The 19,765-nt window shown below is 40.7% G+C and overlaps 1 protein-coding gene across 2 annotated transcripts in view; it reads left to right on the top strand.

Annotated features, from left to right (window-relative positions):
* The first annotated feature begins 3,364 nt into the window (after positions 1-3,364).
* LOC121585022 (hexokinase-2) overlaps positions 3,365-19,765 on the top strand; it is a 58,127-nt gene continuing 41,726 nt past the window's right edge. For both annotated transcript variants that reach the window (XM_041901341.1, XM_041901340.1), the window contains exons 1-2: positions 3,365-3,645; positions 12,990-13,152. In XM_041901341.1, the coding sequence (XP_041757275.1) occupies positions 3,583-3,645; positions 12,990-13,152 (226 nt within the window). In that variant the 5' untranslated portion in view covers positions 3,365-3,582. The remainder of the gene's footprint in view (positions 3,646-12,989; positions 13,153-19,765) is intronic.

Below are 19,765 nucleotides of genomic sequence, written 5' to 3'. Positions count from 1 at the left end.
ACAACATGTCACATTTTCTTCACTTTTATAACACATAATATGATATTTTCCACATCTTGTACATCTCGGTTTCTCCCTTCTGCAAACACCTTCTACATGACCAAAAGCTTTACAATGTTCACACTGCATTGGTCTTGGGATAAATGCTCTAACTCTGTAGTTAATATACCCTAACCACACTTCATTAGGGAGAGACTCCATCACCACACGATTCATCCGACGTGCTTCAATCACTCCTGGAATATTTTTCATCTCTTCCAAATCAACTTCCCACGAAACGCCTGATATAACCCCCTTGAGAGGTGCCCTGTTCCGAAGAGACATACACAACACTTCAAACTTATCAAATCAATTAAGACACAATGCACGTCCCTTCTGATCCGCAGAATCACAAAAAAATCAAAACAAGCCCGCCTCTCGTGATCCTCACATCCTTCACTTTACACAGTACTCTCTCCACCAGTTTAGATAACTCAAATGGTTTCTTCAAGATTGGTACTCTGCTCAGCTGCTCCTTATTAACAAACCGTACTCCTACTATATACGAAGGGTCATTCTCATCACTGTACCCTACTTTTCTCCTTTTTCCATTCTTTTGAACAATACTCAAATTCTCCTTGATTCTACCGCCATTGTATTCAGATTCCACTTCATCATCTGCTTCCGCCATCTTCCTTCTCCAACGTTCGCTTCCTGCCAGCCTCCAACATCACAACCACGCACTTACCCCGTAACCAAATCGTCGCTAGATCGAATTACTTGAGGCTTATTCATGTCCACGTATGTCACGTGCTTGCTATTACGCCCCTTTTAACCCTTTAAATCATTTAGCTAGAGCAATTGCGCGTCGCCGAAAACTGTACTTGTAATGTTAGCCACTAGAGGTCGTGAGTGCTATAATATATTTTTGGGAAAATAGAAGCTACAGTTTATCACATCAGAAAAAGAGTGCATACTTTCAATATGACCTGGACTAGAGTACACAGTATGTCATGTTTGTTTCTCTGTCTGCATTTATATATCCTTTATCTACATCTTTACTCAGGTCCACAAAAAGAGCATGAAATATGTGTGTTTTGCAATGAAGCACATAAGTTACATTTAATTCGTTTTTTGGACATTTAGGCTCTATCATCATTCGTAATCTCTCTCTCTCGTAGGCTACAATCCAAATGGGATGTAAGTGAGTGGATCGCTGATCACTAAATTAATGACATAACCCATTTATGACCCTGATGTGAGTTTATCACCGTAAAAGTCACCTCATGACTGAGGAATAGGCGATGGTGTATGTATAACACTATACATTTATGGTATAAAACTTTACTTTAACATTATCTCTCCATGATAGCTTCCTGTCCTAAACATTTCACACTCTGTCCAACTGCACTTGGCTTTAAACTTTTAGTTATAAATAGTTAATCCTTTAATACCTGCATTGTGGATTACCTAGTTTATCCTGCTGCTCCTTTTAGTCTCTCTTGTCCAAGCAGAATACAGGGAATACAACCAGAATACTGAGGAGTGGGTTAGGCTATATCCAATAGCTGAACCTGGGCCAGTATCAATATAGCTTCTCAGAGTAAGAGTGCTGACCTTAAATCAGTTTAGCCTTTTAGATCATAAGGAATAAGATTGCTTTGACAGAGGGGACCTCATCCTAGATCAGCACTCCTCCTCTGAGACCCTTTATAAATACAGGCCCTGAACTCCCAGTCACCCCTCAGTCTGATCAGAGCTTAGCCAAGGAGCAGATCAGATATTTCCCTCTGCCACATGAGCATGTGTTTGGAATATGATCATTTGGTACAGCATTAGTGGAATGCATGACCAAAGGCAGCATGACAATGTGACGTCTATTTGCATTCATGTTTACATCTGTGTGCTGAAAACAGGCACCACAGAGGCCTACGCCAAACTGGTTGCTGGTATTTCTGAGTTGCATGAGCAATGCTTTATTAGTAGAAGGAAAAGAGCAATAGAGTCAATTGATATACAAACCTTGAAATTTTTTGAAACATCATAATATTTGCTGACCTTTTCTACACTCCTTTTGGCTCATATAAAAGGCAAATTTTATTGAAAGAGTGCTTTGTTTGAATTGTGACCAATATGAACAGTGTGAGGGCTATAATCAGTACCAATGGCCTTTTGCAATGGCTTTGTTTATGTTCATTGAATAGTGATTTAATGTGGTACTGTGTGTGTTTGGAAGGAACACAGTATTGACAAGGGCTGCTTTGGACATGGCACTCTATTCCCTAGTGCACTGCCATAGGGTTCGACAAGGAGCCATATAGGAGGAAAAGTTTCAGATGGATGGAGAGAAACAATGAGGATGAGAATTGGCAGAATGGCCAGCACACTGCCTGACCACTGCGTAGGTACTGACAAAGAGATAGGCATACTTCAGCCAGTAGGTTTGCATTGCTCTGATGTGACAACAGTGGCTGTTGGTGTGGCATTTTTCTGGACAATAGCTGCTATGCAGCAGTTTGGAGTTAGATCCCAATGTTCTGACCTTGTGTTCTATCCGACTCAGAGATTCTATTAGCAGCAGCTGACACGGTCTGAGTCACACCATTATCTGAAGGTTATATCTATCGTCACATGCTGAAATATCAAGATCACAAAAAACGTCCTGAATTGAAATATAACTGACCGCAGCCCTGATCCTCTGAGACAGTAGCCTACTATTGTTCTAATAGAGAAGAATCCTCAGATTACTGTAATGCCTAGTCATTCAGCTTCATGGGAAGTGCAGATGTGAGCCAAAGTACTGAGATCATGTCAGTATGATTTCAATTGTTACTTGTTGCAGAAAATGACTGACCTTGACTTGGTGCATATAATACATAAAACTCACACACACAAGTGGGCTACAGGATAGGCTACAGAATAGAATGAGGCACCTGAATAGGCTACAGCTGTGCTAAATGGGATATATTGCTACATTGTTGTGGAAATAATTATCTCTGACCTGTCAATTTCCTGCCTTAAATTGCATTCTTTCCCCATACAGTTTTTTGTTACTGTGATGAGATGTTTTCTTCTTCTGGAAGTTCATGAATGTAAGAAATGTGAATTGTCAGTCACTCTGAAATGAAGGACACATCAGTTTAATCTGTATTACAAACCAAGCTCACTGTATTACAAACCAAACTCACAAACCAAGCTCACGATTAGTTTTATCTCTATGAATAAGATATACTAATATTATATAAAAAAGGTTAAAAGTTGCTCTGAGAGATCAAATCATAATATCTAAGGATATGTAGTGTTTAATTATAGTATTCATAATTGATCATTTGCTTATCATTAGACAAGTAGACGAGAAGCCACACCTTCCTCGTGGCCAATCGCCAGCAATGACGCGTAGAATATTAAGAATTACTTGTTCGAAGTAGGTGGAAGTTATCGATGGGACTTCGGTAGCCTTCATCTCTATAAAGTTGTCATTGCGATTTTGTTCGACGTTATGACTAGTTGCCGACAACTTTAACGAACACGCCCTCTAGGAAATAATTAAATTGACATTGCTAACTAACTAAGTGGTAGAGGAGAAGCACATTCACCACGACGATGATAGCCTCTCATCTTCTGGCTTACTACTTCACGGAGCTCCACCATGACAAAGTTCAACAAGTAAGTGCCTAGAAAACATAGCTACACGTCTTTGCTCTTTTTATGTTATTAAAGAACAACAAATGAACATATTTTCAAGTGATATTTGTTCGTTGACCGGTTAGCTAGCACTCGAAAGAAGAGGTTACTTGGAAGTACGCCACACGTGTCGTGTGATGACTCGGATCATGTTGGCATTGCGTCAGTGGAACGTCTTGCTAGTTTCCTTGAGCCATTTACCATTGTGTCGAATTCACTCATAGGAGTGGTAGCTAAATAGTTTTATTTCCCGTCAAATGCCCCACGTCAATGTCTATCAAAACTAACTCAATTAAAGTTGAAGACACTGACGAGATATGGCCAAATATTATTCACTTTTACTGACTTGTTCAATATGCAGTAAGAGCGCATCTTCTTGTTTCCGCATTTCAATGCCAGAGCGAGAGCCGTCGGCCCTGTCCATGGATGGCAGCAAGAAATAGCAGCACTGACCTAGCAATGTTTTGATAAATAGACTGTTGGCATGTCAGTTTAGCTTGGCTGAACCAGAAACTTAAGACTGTCTACATCACTGACCTAAACAGGACTATCCACATAATTAGACACAGGATGCATGCACACTTATCTTTACATCAGTAGTAGGCTAACGTTAAATGGTTGTTAAAATGAGCCTACGGTGAAGTGCTGGTACGTAAATCCAGCCTGGTCTCATAGACTAGACGTAACATGGTAAACTTAAATCCGGGACACACAAATTAGTATGTTACTTCTTTTTCGATGAGGTTTAATGGCGGTTGGCATCCAATTTGTTGCATTACCGCCATCTACTAGACTGGAGTACAACTCCTTTATATTTTGCTTGAAAAAAATAAATAAAAAATACCCTACCATCTAACACTACACTCACAAATTCAAAAATATTATTAATAATTAACACCACCCTACTCCACTATTTAAATATATTAATTCCTACTTCATGCCCTCAACCTGAAATGATGGGACATCACCACTTAACACTCCTTGTAACTCTTCTGATGTTATGTCTCGCACACCAAAATACCTCTCTGCAGCTGCCACCACAACCTCAATTTTCTTTGACTTACATTCCATCCCTGCAGTACAATTAATAACCATTGCTATAAATGCTAAAAATCCAATCTTACTGAAACATACATCACTTGTTGGCCTATCCCTCTGTACTGGTACATACCTACTACTCTCACCACTCCTCCCCCTTGACCCATCTTCCTCTACTTTCTTCACTGCCTCAGCATATGACAACTTCTTCACTACTCTTACCCTGGAAACCTCAGACATTTCTGATCATGAGTATGTTACATTTGGTATGGTTACATTAGACATATAGTTACTTAAGTAGATTGGTTGGTTGGTCGGGGTGTGAGTTCAAATCTCATGGACAACTTTTGCATTTAAGCTAATTAACAACTTTTCAACTACTTACTACTTTTTAGCTACTTTGCAACTACTTAGCATGTTAGGTAACCCAAACCTTAACCCTTTTAGCTAACCCTTCCCCTAACCTTAACCCTTTTAGCTAATCCTAACCCTTTAACCTAACTCCTAAACTTAACCCTAACCCCTAGCCTAGCTAACGTTAGCTAGAATTCGTAACAACACATATGTTTTGCTAATTCGTAACATATATGAATTGTAATTCATAACATATCATACGAAATGGGTGATGGGACATCCACAAATTAATACATACCATACGAAGCGTAACACATCACACTAAATGGAATATCTTGGCTTTACGTACAGAATAATATGAAATGCTCTGACACCAGGTTGGTAAGTCATCTTTCTTTCACCCATCACCCTCTCACTCACCTTTTAGGTTTAGGTTCACTACCCCAAACACACACACTCACTCCCTCTCAGCTGTGCTGCATATGTGGCAAGGGCAGCATCTATGAGAGCTTTGTGTTGCTTGTAGCGGGACAGGGGTATTTTGTGACATAAAATTGTAGCAGATGTTGATGCGGGTGTAGCGAAATCCTTATGTTACTAACTCCAACAGTGCAGTAATATCTAATAATACACACACATTTAAAAGTAAAGAATGGAAATATAGAAATATCAGGATGAGCAATGTCGTAGTTCGGAGTATAAGTGTGTGTGTGTGTGTGTGATGTATAGACATTATGGACAGTATGTGGATAGAATATGGAGTATATCTGAAGAATACATGGATGGAATAGTATATGTACAGCAATAGTTGAATAGGATGGCCTTGACTACAATACAGTATATACATATGAAATGAGTAAAACAGTATGTAAACATTATTAAAGTGAGCAGTGTTCCATGTCTATGTACAAAGGGCAGCAGCCTCTAAGGTGCAGGGATGAGTAACCGGGTGGTAGCCGGCTAGTGATGGCTATTTTAGTCTGATGGCCTTGAGATGGAATCAGTTTTTCAGTCTCTCGATCCCAGCATTGATGCACCTGTACTGACCTCACTGTTGCGCCTTCTTCACCACAATGTCTGTGTGGGGTGGAACATTTCAGATTGTCAGTGACGTGTACGCCGAGGAACTTGAAGCTTTTAACCTTCTTCACTGTGGGCATGCTCTCTCTGCTGTCTCCTGAAGTCCACAATCCGCTCCTTCATTTTTGTTAATGTTGAGGGAGAGGTTATTTTCCTGGCACCACTCTGCCAGGGCCCTCACTTCCTCTCTGTAGGCTGTCTCGTTGTTGGTATCGCACCAGTCCAGACAAACTCACCAGCTGTGAGCTTGACTTGCTAAGCCTGTAAGGTGCGGGCACAGACTGTACTACTAGCATCAGACTTAATTGACATTTTACAGCCCCATCTTAGGTCAATAAATGTCACATACTTGTCCTTTTTGATCTGCCTGCTCCGTCACTGGCAGCTACATTTGGGCTTCTCACCCTTCTGATCCATTCTCTCTAGGCTAGTCTGCTTCACCCTACTTACGCCATGACACAATTATGATTCCTGTCCATAGCCGCGGGAAGTAGGGGTGCTGCATCGCCCCCTGATAAATTGAAATAATTTTGCCAAAATTATATAATTACTCCTCTCTGAACACTGACTGAATTTGGGCAGCACGCACGCCAAATAGCAAACAACTTGTGTTGCAGTCATAAGAATATAATCCATAGAAGGGTTTTGGAACCTCTCACCCAGGAATTTGACTGGTAAACTCATGGGTATGCTCAAAATGGCTGCCAGTTCTGACTTGAATGGTCAATGTCATTCTATGGATTATATTTCTCTTCGCGCTGTCAGTGAGTAGCAACATTTTAGACCCTACAGGATTCCACGATTCGGTGATCACCATTTTTTGTGTGCAAAATAAACAATTCCCTGCATATTATCAGTGCATTATTTCTGCATAAAACAGTCAAATCATCGCAACAATATCTCATGAAACTGACCCATCACCCCAGTACAAAAAGAGGGCTCGCAATTTCAATCAATCAGTGCACATCTTCCGCATAATATGGTTCAATCAAGCCACACGTCAAGATTTTTTCCCTCAGTGCATTTCCGCTACAAATTGCACCAAATCCAGAGGGTCAGAAGTTTACATTTACATTTTACATTTTAGTCATTTAGCAGACGCTCTTATCCAGAGCGACTTACAATTAGTGAATATATATATATATATATATATATATATATATATAGCATCACAATGCTTCCGTGCACAATGCAAGGTCCATACAGAAGTGGTTTGTTGAGATCGGTGTGGAAGAACTTGACTGGCCTGCACAGAGCCCTGACCTCAACCCCATCGAAAATCTTCAGGATTAATTGGAACGTCGACTGCGAGCCAGGCCTAACATCAGTGCCCGACCTCACTAATGCTCTTGTAGCTGAATGGAAGTAAGTCCATGCAGCAATGTTCCAACATCTAGTGGAAATCCTTCCCAGAAGAGTGTAGGCTGTAATAGCAGCAAAGGGGGGACCAACTCGATATTAATGCCCATGATTTTGGAATGAGATGTTCGACAAGCAGGTGTCCACATGCTTCTGTCGTGTATGTGTATATCTCTACTCCTAATACTGTACAAGCTGTCTTTTTATTTTCCCTGGGCCAGGTCAAGACCAGGTCATTTTTTATTTATTCATTATCTGTTTGACAGTGTCAGTAGCCACTAATTTCAGTCATTTGTGTAGTATTAAAAAAAATACTGATAATTTCTCCTGTCATGTAGGCATTAATGACGTAAAATTAAGGCCTACCATCAACTCAAAACATATTCTCGTGGCTATGGGAGTGTCATGTCTCGACCATTCTTCCCTCGCTACTTTTCCCCTCTACCATTCTATTCCGGTGTGGTTCTGCTATCTAGGCCTGTCTCCAGTTTCAGATTTAATGCTGTACAGTCAGTCTGTCCAGGTTGCTGCTGGAACGTTGTGTCCTGTCAGTGTATCAGATATGTATTAATCACAATCTGTTGCTTTGGTGCTAGCCAGGACATTCACGCCAAGGTGACTTAAGGGGATGTGTCCCAAATGCCACCCTATTCCCATATAGTGCACTACTTTTGACTAGAGCCTTCTGGTCAAAAGTAGTGCACTAATATGTATGTGTGTGTGTGTGTGTGTGTGTGAGTGTGTATATATGTACAGTTGAAGTTTGAAGTTTACATGCACTTAGGTTGGAGTCACTAAAACTCGTTTTTCAACCACTCCACAAATTTCTTGTTAACAAACTATAGTTTTGGCAAGTCGGTTAGGACATCTACTTTGTGCATGACACAAGTAATTTTTCCAACAATTGTTTACAAACAGATTATTTCACTTATAATTCACTGTATCACAATTCCAGTGGGTCAGAAGTTTACATATGCTAAGTTGACTGCCTTTAAACAGCGTAGAAAATTCCAGAAAATGATGTCATGACTTTAGAAGCTTCTGATAGGCTAATTGACATAATTTGAGTCAATTGGAGGTGTACCTGTGAATGTATTTCAAGGCCTACCTTCAAACTCAGTGCCTCTTTGCTTGACATCATGGGAAAATCAAAAGAAATCAGCCAAGACCTCAGAAAACAAATTGTAGACCTCCGCAAGTCTGGTTCAATTTCCAAACGCCTGAAGGTACCATGTTCATCTGTACAAACAATAGTACGCAAGTATAAACACCATGGGACCACGCAGCCGTCATACCGCTCAGGAAGGAGACGCGTTCTGTCTCCTAGAGATGAACGTACTTTGGTGCAAAAATCAATCCCAGAACAACAAAGGACCAGTAAAATGAGTCTGATATCGACATAACCTGAAAGGCCGCTCAGCAAGGAAGAAGTCACTGCTCCAAAACTGCCATAAAAAAGCCAGACTACGGTTTGCTACTGCACATGGGGACAAAGATCTTACTTTTTGGAGAAATGTCCTCTGGTCTGATGAAACAGAAATAGAACTGTTTGGCCATAATGACCATCGTTATGTTTTGAGAAAAAACGGGGCGGCTTGCAAGCCGAAGAACACCATCCCAATCATGAAGCACGGGGGTAGCAGCATCATGCTGTGGGGGTGCTTTGCTGCAGGAAGGACTTGTGCACTTCACAAAATCGATGGCATCATGAGGAAGGAAAATTATGTGGATATATTGATCTCAAGACATCAGTCAGGAAGTTAAAGCTTGGTCGCAAATGGGTCTTCCAAATGGACAATGATCCCAAGCATACTTCCAAAGGTTTTGGAAAAATGGTTTAAGGACAACAAAGTCAAGGTATTGGAGTGGCCATCACAAAGCCCTGACCTCAATCCTATAGACAATGTGTGGGCAGAACTGAAAAAGCGTGTGCGAGCAAGGAGGCCTACAAACCTGACTCAGTTACACCAGCTCTGTCAGGAGGAATGGGCCAAAATTCACCCAACTTATTGTGGGAAGCTTGTGGAAGGCTACCTGACACGTTTGACCCAAGTTAAACAATTTAAAGGCAATGCTACCAAATACTAATTGAGTGTATGTAAACTTCTGACCCACTGGGAATGTGATGAAAGAAATCAAAGCTGAAATAAATCATTCTCTCTACTATTATGCTGACATTTCACATTCTTAAAATAAGGTGGTGATCCTAACTGACCTAAAACAGGGAATTTGTACAAGGATTAAATGTCAGGAATTGTGAAAAACTGAGTTTAAATATATAAGGTGTATGTAAACTTCCGACTTCAACTGTATGTATGTACATTTTACATTTTAGTCATTTAGCAGACGATCTTATCCAGAGCGACTTACAGGAGAAATTAGGGTTAAGTGCCTTGCTCAAGGGCACATCGACAGATTTTTCATCTAGTCGGCTCGGGAATTAGAAGCAGCGACCTTTCGGTTACTGTCGCCCCCCCCGTGTGTGTGATGCAATTTGGGACGCAGCCACTGTACCAGGGTCTTGCCTTACTTACTGGCGCCGGGCCACGTGATTGTGCAAGGCAGCAGTCTACCACTTTTATCAATGATATCAGCATGTGTAGGCTATGTTGTGGTTTGGAGGCTTTTACTGTAGATCAGCTAGGCATTGAGACTCATACAATAAAGCCAAAATATTTGGTTTGTGGTTTGCTAGCCGTTTTTCACTCGTCTCATGTTCCCCCTTCCTCCAGTCACATGCTCCTTGCTGCCGGACCCGTTTCGCAAGCCAGTGAGGTTGTGTGGTTCCTGGTATTTAGATTAGTGTGGTTGGCCATGTGGGAAATCAGCTGCTTGTACATATGGCAGTTCCTGGAGTTGGAGCCAACCAGTAAAGCAGGGGGTGGGGTTAGTTAGCCCTGGGGAAGTGTGACTTCCAGTACAATAAAATGTTGTCGGAGGAAGGATGTAGTCAGATTTGGCTTTGACGGTGATATGATTGAAGGAAAACAAATGGATCTAGGCCTATTGTAGACGACGTGCCTAACAAATAAGATAGAGAATTATGATTTTCCATAGTGTAGTCTCTCTGACTGCTTGTCTGTAATGTCACCCAGACTGTGGAAACATTCACTCTGTTCTGATTCTGAAACATTAATATTATCATGACAAAGCGGGCATTATCAGATGACTGTTGGCATTTCAGCCAGGGGAGATTGTAGTATGATAAGATGTAACTTTGACAAGATGTAATGCCACTGTCCCTACTGGCTCCGGACCATAGCTACGCATGCGCATGCATGCGCACACACACACCAGGGTTTCCGTTAGGACAACGTGACCGGGAATCACATTTAGATTATGGTAATGCATCTTAACAACAGGACATCCAACTCCTGTAATGAAGCAGCCAATAAAACATATTTTTCAAAACATTTGCCAAAATGCAATTCGCAGGGAAAACACCATTCTAAACAGTGTACCTGATGACAGTGGTTCCATATGTGACAGAGATTAAATTCTCTGTTAGAAACTTAAAAAGAGGGGGAATCTAAAGATGCAACAACTAGGATGGGTTGCTAATATGACTAGGATTGTTCCTTTGGCTTCTGGACAAGGAAAGAAAGTTGATATGAAAACCAATAGAACAAGAGAGAAATGACATTGAAGCAGGTTCTCTAGGCTGAAATAAATTTGCCTAAATTATAAAATTACTCCTGTCTATACAGAATTAAATCATTCAAAATAATTCACCAGAAAGCATGACTTAGCCAAAGAAGAATTGAGGATAATTTGCTTCTTTAAAAAAATAGCTGTGGATTGTTTCAAATCACAAGCTCATAGGCCTATGTCTATTTGGGCAGCGGGAGTGGCAATAGGCCTAGCTGATTTGAGTTGCGGCTGTCAGTGAAAAGCATCAACAATATGTGTGAAGATAATGTGTCTTGATTATAATTTAAAATGTTGAGACGAAGAAGAAGGGGAGGGGTGTGTGCTATAGGCAAGTCTCTCTCCAGAATGGCTCAGCTGTCTCTCGCCAGTTCTTACACATTCATTTTGTCAGTGTGAATTGTTTGCCCTTTGATTGTTTTATTTTTTTAATAAATTGCCAATTACAACAGAATGGCTGAGTAGAGAGATGACTGCGATTTGAAATAATCTGAATTTTCATCTTCTAGTACTGTTTTTATTTGTTAGCTTTATGTATTTTTTTACTTAGTTGACAATAGAGGTTATAGGCATACTGCTGCATTTGTCTATAGGCTATGAGTTCCATGCGCTCATTTCTTAAGCCGCCAATGAATCACAGTATCAATGTGTCCATATGGCAGAGGCTGGTGCTCTCGCATTAGTTGAATTTTATTCAGATTTTTATCTTTAACCATGTGACAATGATTTTGAGAAACATTTTTATTTATTTATTTATTTATTATTGAAATGAAACTGTTCCACGAATGGTGAATGGGAGGCGCGCTTCAATTACCAGTTGAGAAATAAAAATAGTAGCTCATTTTAATCATGCACTAAAACTGTTTTTAACATGCGATTGCATTTAATATTGTTGGGCAATGAACGGGCTTATAAAAGCCCTGTAAGCCCGTTCATACAGGTATTTCTGTAGCTCAGCTGGTAGAGCACGGCGCTTGTAACGCCAAGGTAGTGGGTTCGATCCCCGGGACCACCCATGCACAAAAATATATGCACGCATGACTGTAAGTCGCTTTGGATAAAAGCGTCTGCTAAATGGCATATTATTTATTATTATATATTAGGATACTACAACAGCAACCAGCTGAGCCGTTGCAGGAGATATGCCTCTCAAGATAGGCGCTGCGCGTGTATGATAGTTGTGTTGGATAAAAAAGATGCATGAAGACTAACGAAAATACACAATGCAATTTAATTCTAAATTATGCAAATTAACCTATAGACCGATAAGCATGACGGTCAAATGTATTTACATCGACTAGTATTTCCATCAATGAATAAAAAGCATTATTTTATAAGGTTTTTTTTCTTCCACCCCGGTCATTTTGTCCAGCAGCAGTTTTATCAGCTAACGGAAACCCTGACACACACTAAATGTGCTAATTGAACACAACATTATGTATGCTAACTTCAGTGGTAAAGCAACAAAATAGAGACACGCTTATAACCACATATCTAGGCCTAAACAAACAGATGATTGTTCCTTTGCATAGCTACCAATGTCACTGCATGGCAACCCTAATGATCATTGAATTCTCATGTCAGAATAGAAGTCAGACGTAGCTAATAATCAATAGGGAATATTGGTTAATATTTATGCTAGCGTCCTGTCCAGGGAGTGCACTGGTACATCAAGTTGCCTCATGCTACAGAATCAGGAGATATGCTCCTGCCCTATGAGCCTTTCTGGCTCGAACAAGGCTTACTTATCCATCTTCCTCTCTCTGTCTCCCTTTCCTAAGGTCAGTTGGATAGATACTTGTACCACCTCCAGTTACATCTAGATTACTCTCTTTTTCTCTCTCAAGGTGGATAAATACCTGTACCACCTGCGGTTATCGGACGAGAACCTGATGGACGTATCGGTGAGATTCCGACGGGAGATGGACAAGGGTCTGGGCCGTGACTCCAACCCCACGGCCGCTGTCAAGATGCTGCCCACGTTTGTGCGCTCCACCCCTGATGGGACAGGTGAGAGTGTCGAGGGAGGGGGCTTGACTGACAGCTGTTGAGTCATTTTTTAAAATTTATTTTTAGGTTGTGTCGTAAATAGAGACGCCAAACCCACCACTGGTATGTATGGCCTATGATCTCTATTTTCATGTCATCTGATCAAAGCACTTCCTGGAGTTTGATAAACTGCATTGGCGCTTGGATTGGAACCGGTGCTATGGTCAGATGACATGAAAATAGAGCTCTTTGGCCACGCACACCAATGGTAGGTTTGGCATCGAAAAACAGAAAGATGTGCAGAAAAGTACCTCATACCTACAGTCAAATATGGTGGTGGATCTTTGATGTTATGGGTCAACAGCATCATGAACTTTACCAAGTACCAGGACATTTTAGCCAAAAACCTGGTTGCTCTGCCAGGAGGCTGACACTTGGCCACAAGTTGATCTTCCAGCAAGACAACCCCAAGCGCTTGTCAAAATCCACAAAGAAATGGTTAATTGACCACAAAATCAACCTTTTGCAATGGCCATCTCAGTATCCAGACTTGAAACCCATTGAAAACCTGTGGTTTGAATGTAAGAGGACAGTCCATAAGTACAGACAAAGGATATCAATGATCTGGAAAGATTCTGTATAGGGGAATGGTCTAAGATCCCTCCCAACGTGTTCTCCATTCTCATAAAATATTTTAGAAAAAGGCTGTGTCATTATCATCGCAAGGGCGGGTGCTAGAGTTTTATCTTGTTCTTGATACCGTGTCTTGTTTTGACTGATGTCTATGTTAATATGGTTCAAATTCGCTAGGTAGCTAACCAATAACTGTAACGATTTGAGAGAAGTGCTCATTGTGCAAAGGTATTTATCTTTTCAGTAAACATTGGATGCGAAATGTAGTTTACATGTTGTCAACAATCTAAGCCAACCCCGTCTGTTTTGCCCCATAGTTGCACACACGCCGGTTTTGTTGCTAAACAACCAACCCGTCTATAGACCGGCAGCAAAAAAAGTTTCTTATGAGTGCATTTCACACTACTTTTGGATTATAATTAGATTGAAAGTCTCATGAATGTCCTGCTTAATATAATGTTTGTGTTATCGTTGCTAATCAACTGCATTATACCCCCAAAAATAAACACTTCAACCAGTAAAATGGCTCTTTGGCACCGGCCTATATCAATGAGCGTTAGCATTTTAGCAAACAACTGCTGCATCCAAAATAGGTATTTTGCAACTATTACGACCAAATATATAATTTTGCCGACTGTTCAAGCAACAACGTTAGCCTATGAGAACCCCAGAAAGTGTTTTTGTTTAGAAGTAATAACTATGTAAATCTAGGAAAAGTTGAATGGGCGCAGATTGTGAATGAAAGTTTTTCTTTTTCAAGGTGGCCGTTGTACTTGTTTAGGATATGAATAGCAGCTTGGAGTATGCTTAGAAATATTTCAACTATGGACAGTTCTGTAATTTGCTGAGATGAATAGGACGTCAGGGAGGTTTTTGATTGATTAACAACTTTAGATTTAATTTTATTAGGATCCCGATTAGCTGACGCCATAAGGACAGCTAGTCTTCCTGTGGTCCGACGCATAACTAAAACGACATTACAGACAAAAATACTTTATAATTTACATACAATGACCAATTTAGGTAATGAGAGTATGCTGGTGAAGAATGGCACATACAGTACCAGTCAAGTTTGGACACACCTACTCATTCCAGGGTTTTTATTTATTTTTACTATTTTCTACATTGTAGAAAACAGGACAATGACCCAACACACCTCCAGGCTGTATAAGGGGTATTTTACCAAGAAGGAGAGTGATGGAGTGCTGCATCAGATGACCTGGCTTCCACAATCCCCCGACCTCAACCCAATTGAGATGGTTTGGGATTAGTCGGACCGCAGAGTGAAGGAAAATCAGCCAACAAGTGCTCAGCATATGTTTAACACTTTTTTTTTGGTTACTACATGATTCCATATGTGTTATTTCATAGTTTTGATGTTTTCACTATTATTCTACAATGTAAAAATAAAGAAAAACCCTGGAATGAGTAGGTGTGTCCAAACTTTTGGACTGGTAGTGTATAACATCCGAGCTCTGTTACAATATCCATCCACGCTAGCGTACCACTAAGAAGGAAACTGTGAATTGGGCATGCGCTCTACCTGTAGGCCTACTCTGCATGAACATTGTGATGTGAAGCCTTGAGTCCCAGCTGTGTTTTCCCTGAGTTTGACCTGTGTTAGTGACTGTGACCGAAACAGGTGGCATATCAAAAACACTCTCAGAGACTGGAGAAGGTGATTTATCATTAGTGACTGGAGAGGAACGGTAAATGTGAATTGTAGAGGTGACCAGGCCAAACTTCTGTTTGCCCAGCCTGTTGACTCAGGTCATTATTGGCACGTTAAACCCCAGCCTAGCAGATAAGTGTCTATCCAACTGAACTGCTATTATCTCCCTCGCTCTCAACTCTCTCTCAACTCGCTCTCGCTCGCTCTGCCCTTCTGTCTTTGTTCTCAAGTCATGGTTCTATTTTCTACAGAAATGTGTTCCTTAAGTTGAGACTGACCATCGATCAAGTATTCCTCACTTTGAAAAGGACATTCAAATTAAAAGGTCATTGAAATGTTGAATGTTAGGCTAGTCACTTAACAAATGTGACACGATTCAAAACATATTTTATACTTGTTTATTGAGTTGAATAAAACCTCTGAGTGTGGTAATTAACATTTTATGTTGGTTGTCTGCTTGTTATGCATTAAAACGGAATGTCAGTCCATTGAAAGATTCACCACTTTATATCTCATGAAACTGTTAAAGATGCTACACAGGCTTTTAAAAATGTATTTTGCGTTGTAATTTCAGAAAATGTCCATGATATAGCTGCAGTACATTTTAGTAATTTAGCAGACGCTCTTATCCAAAGCGACGTACAGTTAGTGCATTCATCTTAGGATAGCTAGGTGGGACAACCACACATCAGTCATAGTAAGTACATTTTTCCTCAAAGTAGTTATCAGCAAAGTCAGAGCTAGTAAACCGGATGAACATCATGAAAATGATCGGAGAGGTTGAGGGTAGAGGAAGTTCAGGAGTAAAAACAAACTAAATACAGTGAGGGGGAAAAAAAGTATTTGATCCCCTGCTGATTTTGTACGTTTGCCCACTGACAAAGACATGATCAGTCTATAATTTTAATGGTAGGTTTATTTGAACAGTGAGAGACAGAATAACAACAAAAAAATCCAGAAAAACGCATGTCAAAAATGTTACAAATTGATTTGCATTTTAATGAGGGAAATAAGTATTTGACCCCTCTGCAAAACATGACTTAGTACTTGGTGGCAAAACCCTTGTTGGCAATCACAGAGGTCAGACGTTTCTTGTAGTTTGCCACCAGGTTTGCACACATCTCAGGAGAGATTCTGTCCCACTCCTCTTTGCAGGTCTTCTCCAAGTCATTAAGGTTTCGATGCTGACGTTTGGCAACTCGAACCTTCAGCTCCCTCCACAGATTTTCTATGGGATTATGGTCTGGAGACAGGCTAGGCCACTCCAGGACCTTAATGTGCTTCTTCTTGAGCCACTCCTTTGTTGCCTTGGCCGTGTGTTTTGGGTCATTGTCATGCTGGAATACCCATCCACGACCCATTTTCAATGCCCTGGCTGAGGGAAGGAGGTTCTCACCCAAGATTTGACAGTACATGGCCCCGTCCATCGTCCCTTTGATGCAGTGAAGTTGTCCTGTCCCCTTAGTAGAAAAACACCCCAAAAGCATAATGTTTCCACCTCCATGTTTGACGGTGGGAATGGTGTTCTTGGGGTCATAGGCAGCATTCCTCCTCCTCCAAACACGGCGAGTTGAGTTGATGCCATAGAGCACGATTTTGGTCTCATCTGACCACAACACTTTCACCCAGTTCTCCACTGAATCATTCAGATGTTCATTGGCAAACTTCAGACGGGCCTGTATATGTGCTTTCTTGAGCAGGGGGACCTTGAGCAGGATTTCAGTCCTTCACGGCGTAGTGTGTTACCAATTGTTTTCTTGGTGACTATGGTCCCTGCTGCCTTGAGATCATTGACAAGATCCTCCCGTGTAGTTCTGGGCTGATTCCTCACCGTTCTCATGATCATTGCAACTCCACGAGGTGAGATCTTGCATGGAGCCCCAGGCCGAGGGAGATTGACAGGTCTTTTGTGTTTCTTCCATTTGCGAATAATCGCACCAACTGTTGTCACCTTCTCACCAAGCTGCTTGGCGATGGTCTTGTAGCCCATTCCAGCCTTGTGTAGGTCTACAATCTTGTCCCTGACATCCTTGGAGAGCTATTTGGTCTTGGCCATGGTGGAGAGTTTGGAATCTGATTGATTGCTTCTGTGGACAGGTGTCTTTTATACAGGTAACAAACTGAGATTAGGAGCACACTCTTAAAGGCAGTGCTCCTAATCTCAGTTTACCTGTATAAAAGACACCTGGGAGCCAGAAATCTTTCTGATTGAGAGGGGGTCAAATACTTATTTCCCTCATTAAAATGCAAATCAATTTATAACATTTTTGACATGCGTTTTTCTGGATGTTTGTTGTTATTCTGTCTCTCACTGTTCAAATAAACCTACCATTTAAAATTACAGACTGATAATTTCTTTGTCAGTGGGCAAACGTACAAAATCAGCAGGGGATCAAATACTTTTTTCCCTCACTGTGTATGTATGTGTGATTGGCTGTGATTTTCGCCTATTGATTTCTCCCGCTGGCTTCTGTTGTCAAAATGGGAAAGCGGTTTTGACTTTGGCTGTGTTGTCTAGTGTAAACCGGGGCAAGCTGCCAATGTAGAAATCGTCATTTCCTGGTTGCTAAAACTCTACACTGTTCACTCAATTTCAGTTTATTGAAGAATACAAGCACTGAATAGTGTAGGGAATCATTGTACCATCTAAATTGCTGTGAAATATATTTTCAATAACAAAAAATATAGTCTTTCCATCTGTTTTGAAGCTGGTAGACCAAAACTGAAAGTAAAAGGCTCAAAATGCTAGTCTCCGCCATGTTATGGGGAAGTGAGATGAGGGGGAGATTGTTATAAATGCAGTCTAGTGCTGTTGCAATTCACATACAGCGGGGAGAAGTATTTGATACGCTGCCGATTTTGCAGGCTTTCCTACTTACAAAGCATGTAGAGGTCTGTAATTTTTATCATAGGCACACTTCAACTGTGAGAGACGGAATCTAAAACAAAAATCCAGAAAATCACATTGTATGATTTCTAAGTAATTAATTTGCATTTTATTGCATGACGTAAGTATTTGATACATCAGAAAAGCAGAACTTAATATTTGGTACAGCAAGTTAATTACTTAAAAATCATACAATGTGATTTTCTGGATTTTTTTTTAGATTCCGTCTCTCACAGTTGAAGTGTACCTATGAAAAAATTACAGACCTCTACATGCTTTGTAAGTAGGAAAACATGCAAAATCGGCAGTGTATCAAATACTTGTTCTCCCCACTGTAGCTTCCACATAGGGGAAAGAATTTATCAGAATTTATCAGTAGCACCTTTAAAGGTCATGGGTATGTTATTGGCAATAGGTGAAAAGACAAAACACTTTTCAAAGAGGACTGTGGTGGTAAGAAGGAGTCTACTGCTTCATGGTCAAAGTCCTCTCAGTGGCTGTAATGAAATTCATTTTAGTCTCACCCATGATCCCTGTAACTTCCTTCTTACCGGACACAGAGACATAAAAATGGTATCCAAAATCCCGAAGTATCCCTTTAAGTGGACACATTGAAAGGAAATATCAAAACCAGCAGACACACGACCCTCCATGAATTGAGTGACACCCCTGATCAAATTCAACATTTACTAATGTAAAGAGAACTGAGAGCATGTACAAGAATCCATACATTTTTTTGTGTGAAATTGAGTGAAGGTGTCTCTGTTTTCATCCTTCTCTGTCCCCTGGTGCAGTGGAACAATTCTTCAGCCTCAGTAGCATAACTCTGGATAGCTGGCGTTCTGTAAACATTGAAAGGACATTTTCAGACTGGATCTGACATTTTTAAATATATTTTGTTAAACTGCATTTGCACAATATAACCCCCCCACATCTGCCATGTTCATATTCAGCATAACACTCTGGTTTGGCTCCTAACCCTCACAAACCAGGCTGGAAAGTAGTGTAGCCTCAACCTAGTAAGCATGCACATTTTCTGATTTATGAAATTGAGTTTTGGAATATGTACTGTAGAGATGGTTTGCACATTGGCAAGGTGTCACCTAGATGTAAGAATAACATTCTAATCCCTGGTCGAAGTATGCCATTGTAGAACTGTAGAATCTCACCCTTGTTGACTTTGTAGAACCATTCAGTTGAGTGCATTTGTGGCACAACTTGTTTGTGAGTGGGGGCCGGCTGACTTGGGTCTGTCGTCATCCACATTACCGTGGATGTAGATGAGCTGTCACAGCTGTGTAGTACTACTGATATTGAATACTGCATTGTTGGAAAAGAGCTTGCAAGAAAGGCATTTCACTGTACTTGTGCATGTGACAATAACTTATTGAATGCTGCCTTCGTCTTCTCTGCATCCTACAGCAGTAGAGATGGAGAGAGAA

This window comes from Coregonus clupeaformis, chromosome 16 (assembly GCF_020615455.1).
Source record: "Coregonus clupeaformis isolate EN_2021a chromosome 16, ASM2061545v1, whole genome shotgun sequence".
NCBI lineage: Eukaryota > Metazoa > Chordata > Actinopteri > Salmoniformes > Salmonidae > Coregonus > Coregonus clupeaformis.
This window is presented reverse-complemented; position numbering and strand designations above follow the sequence as displayed.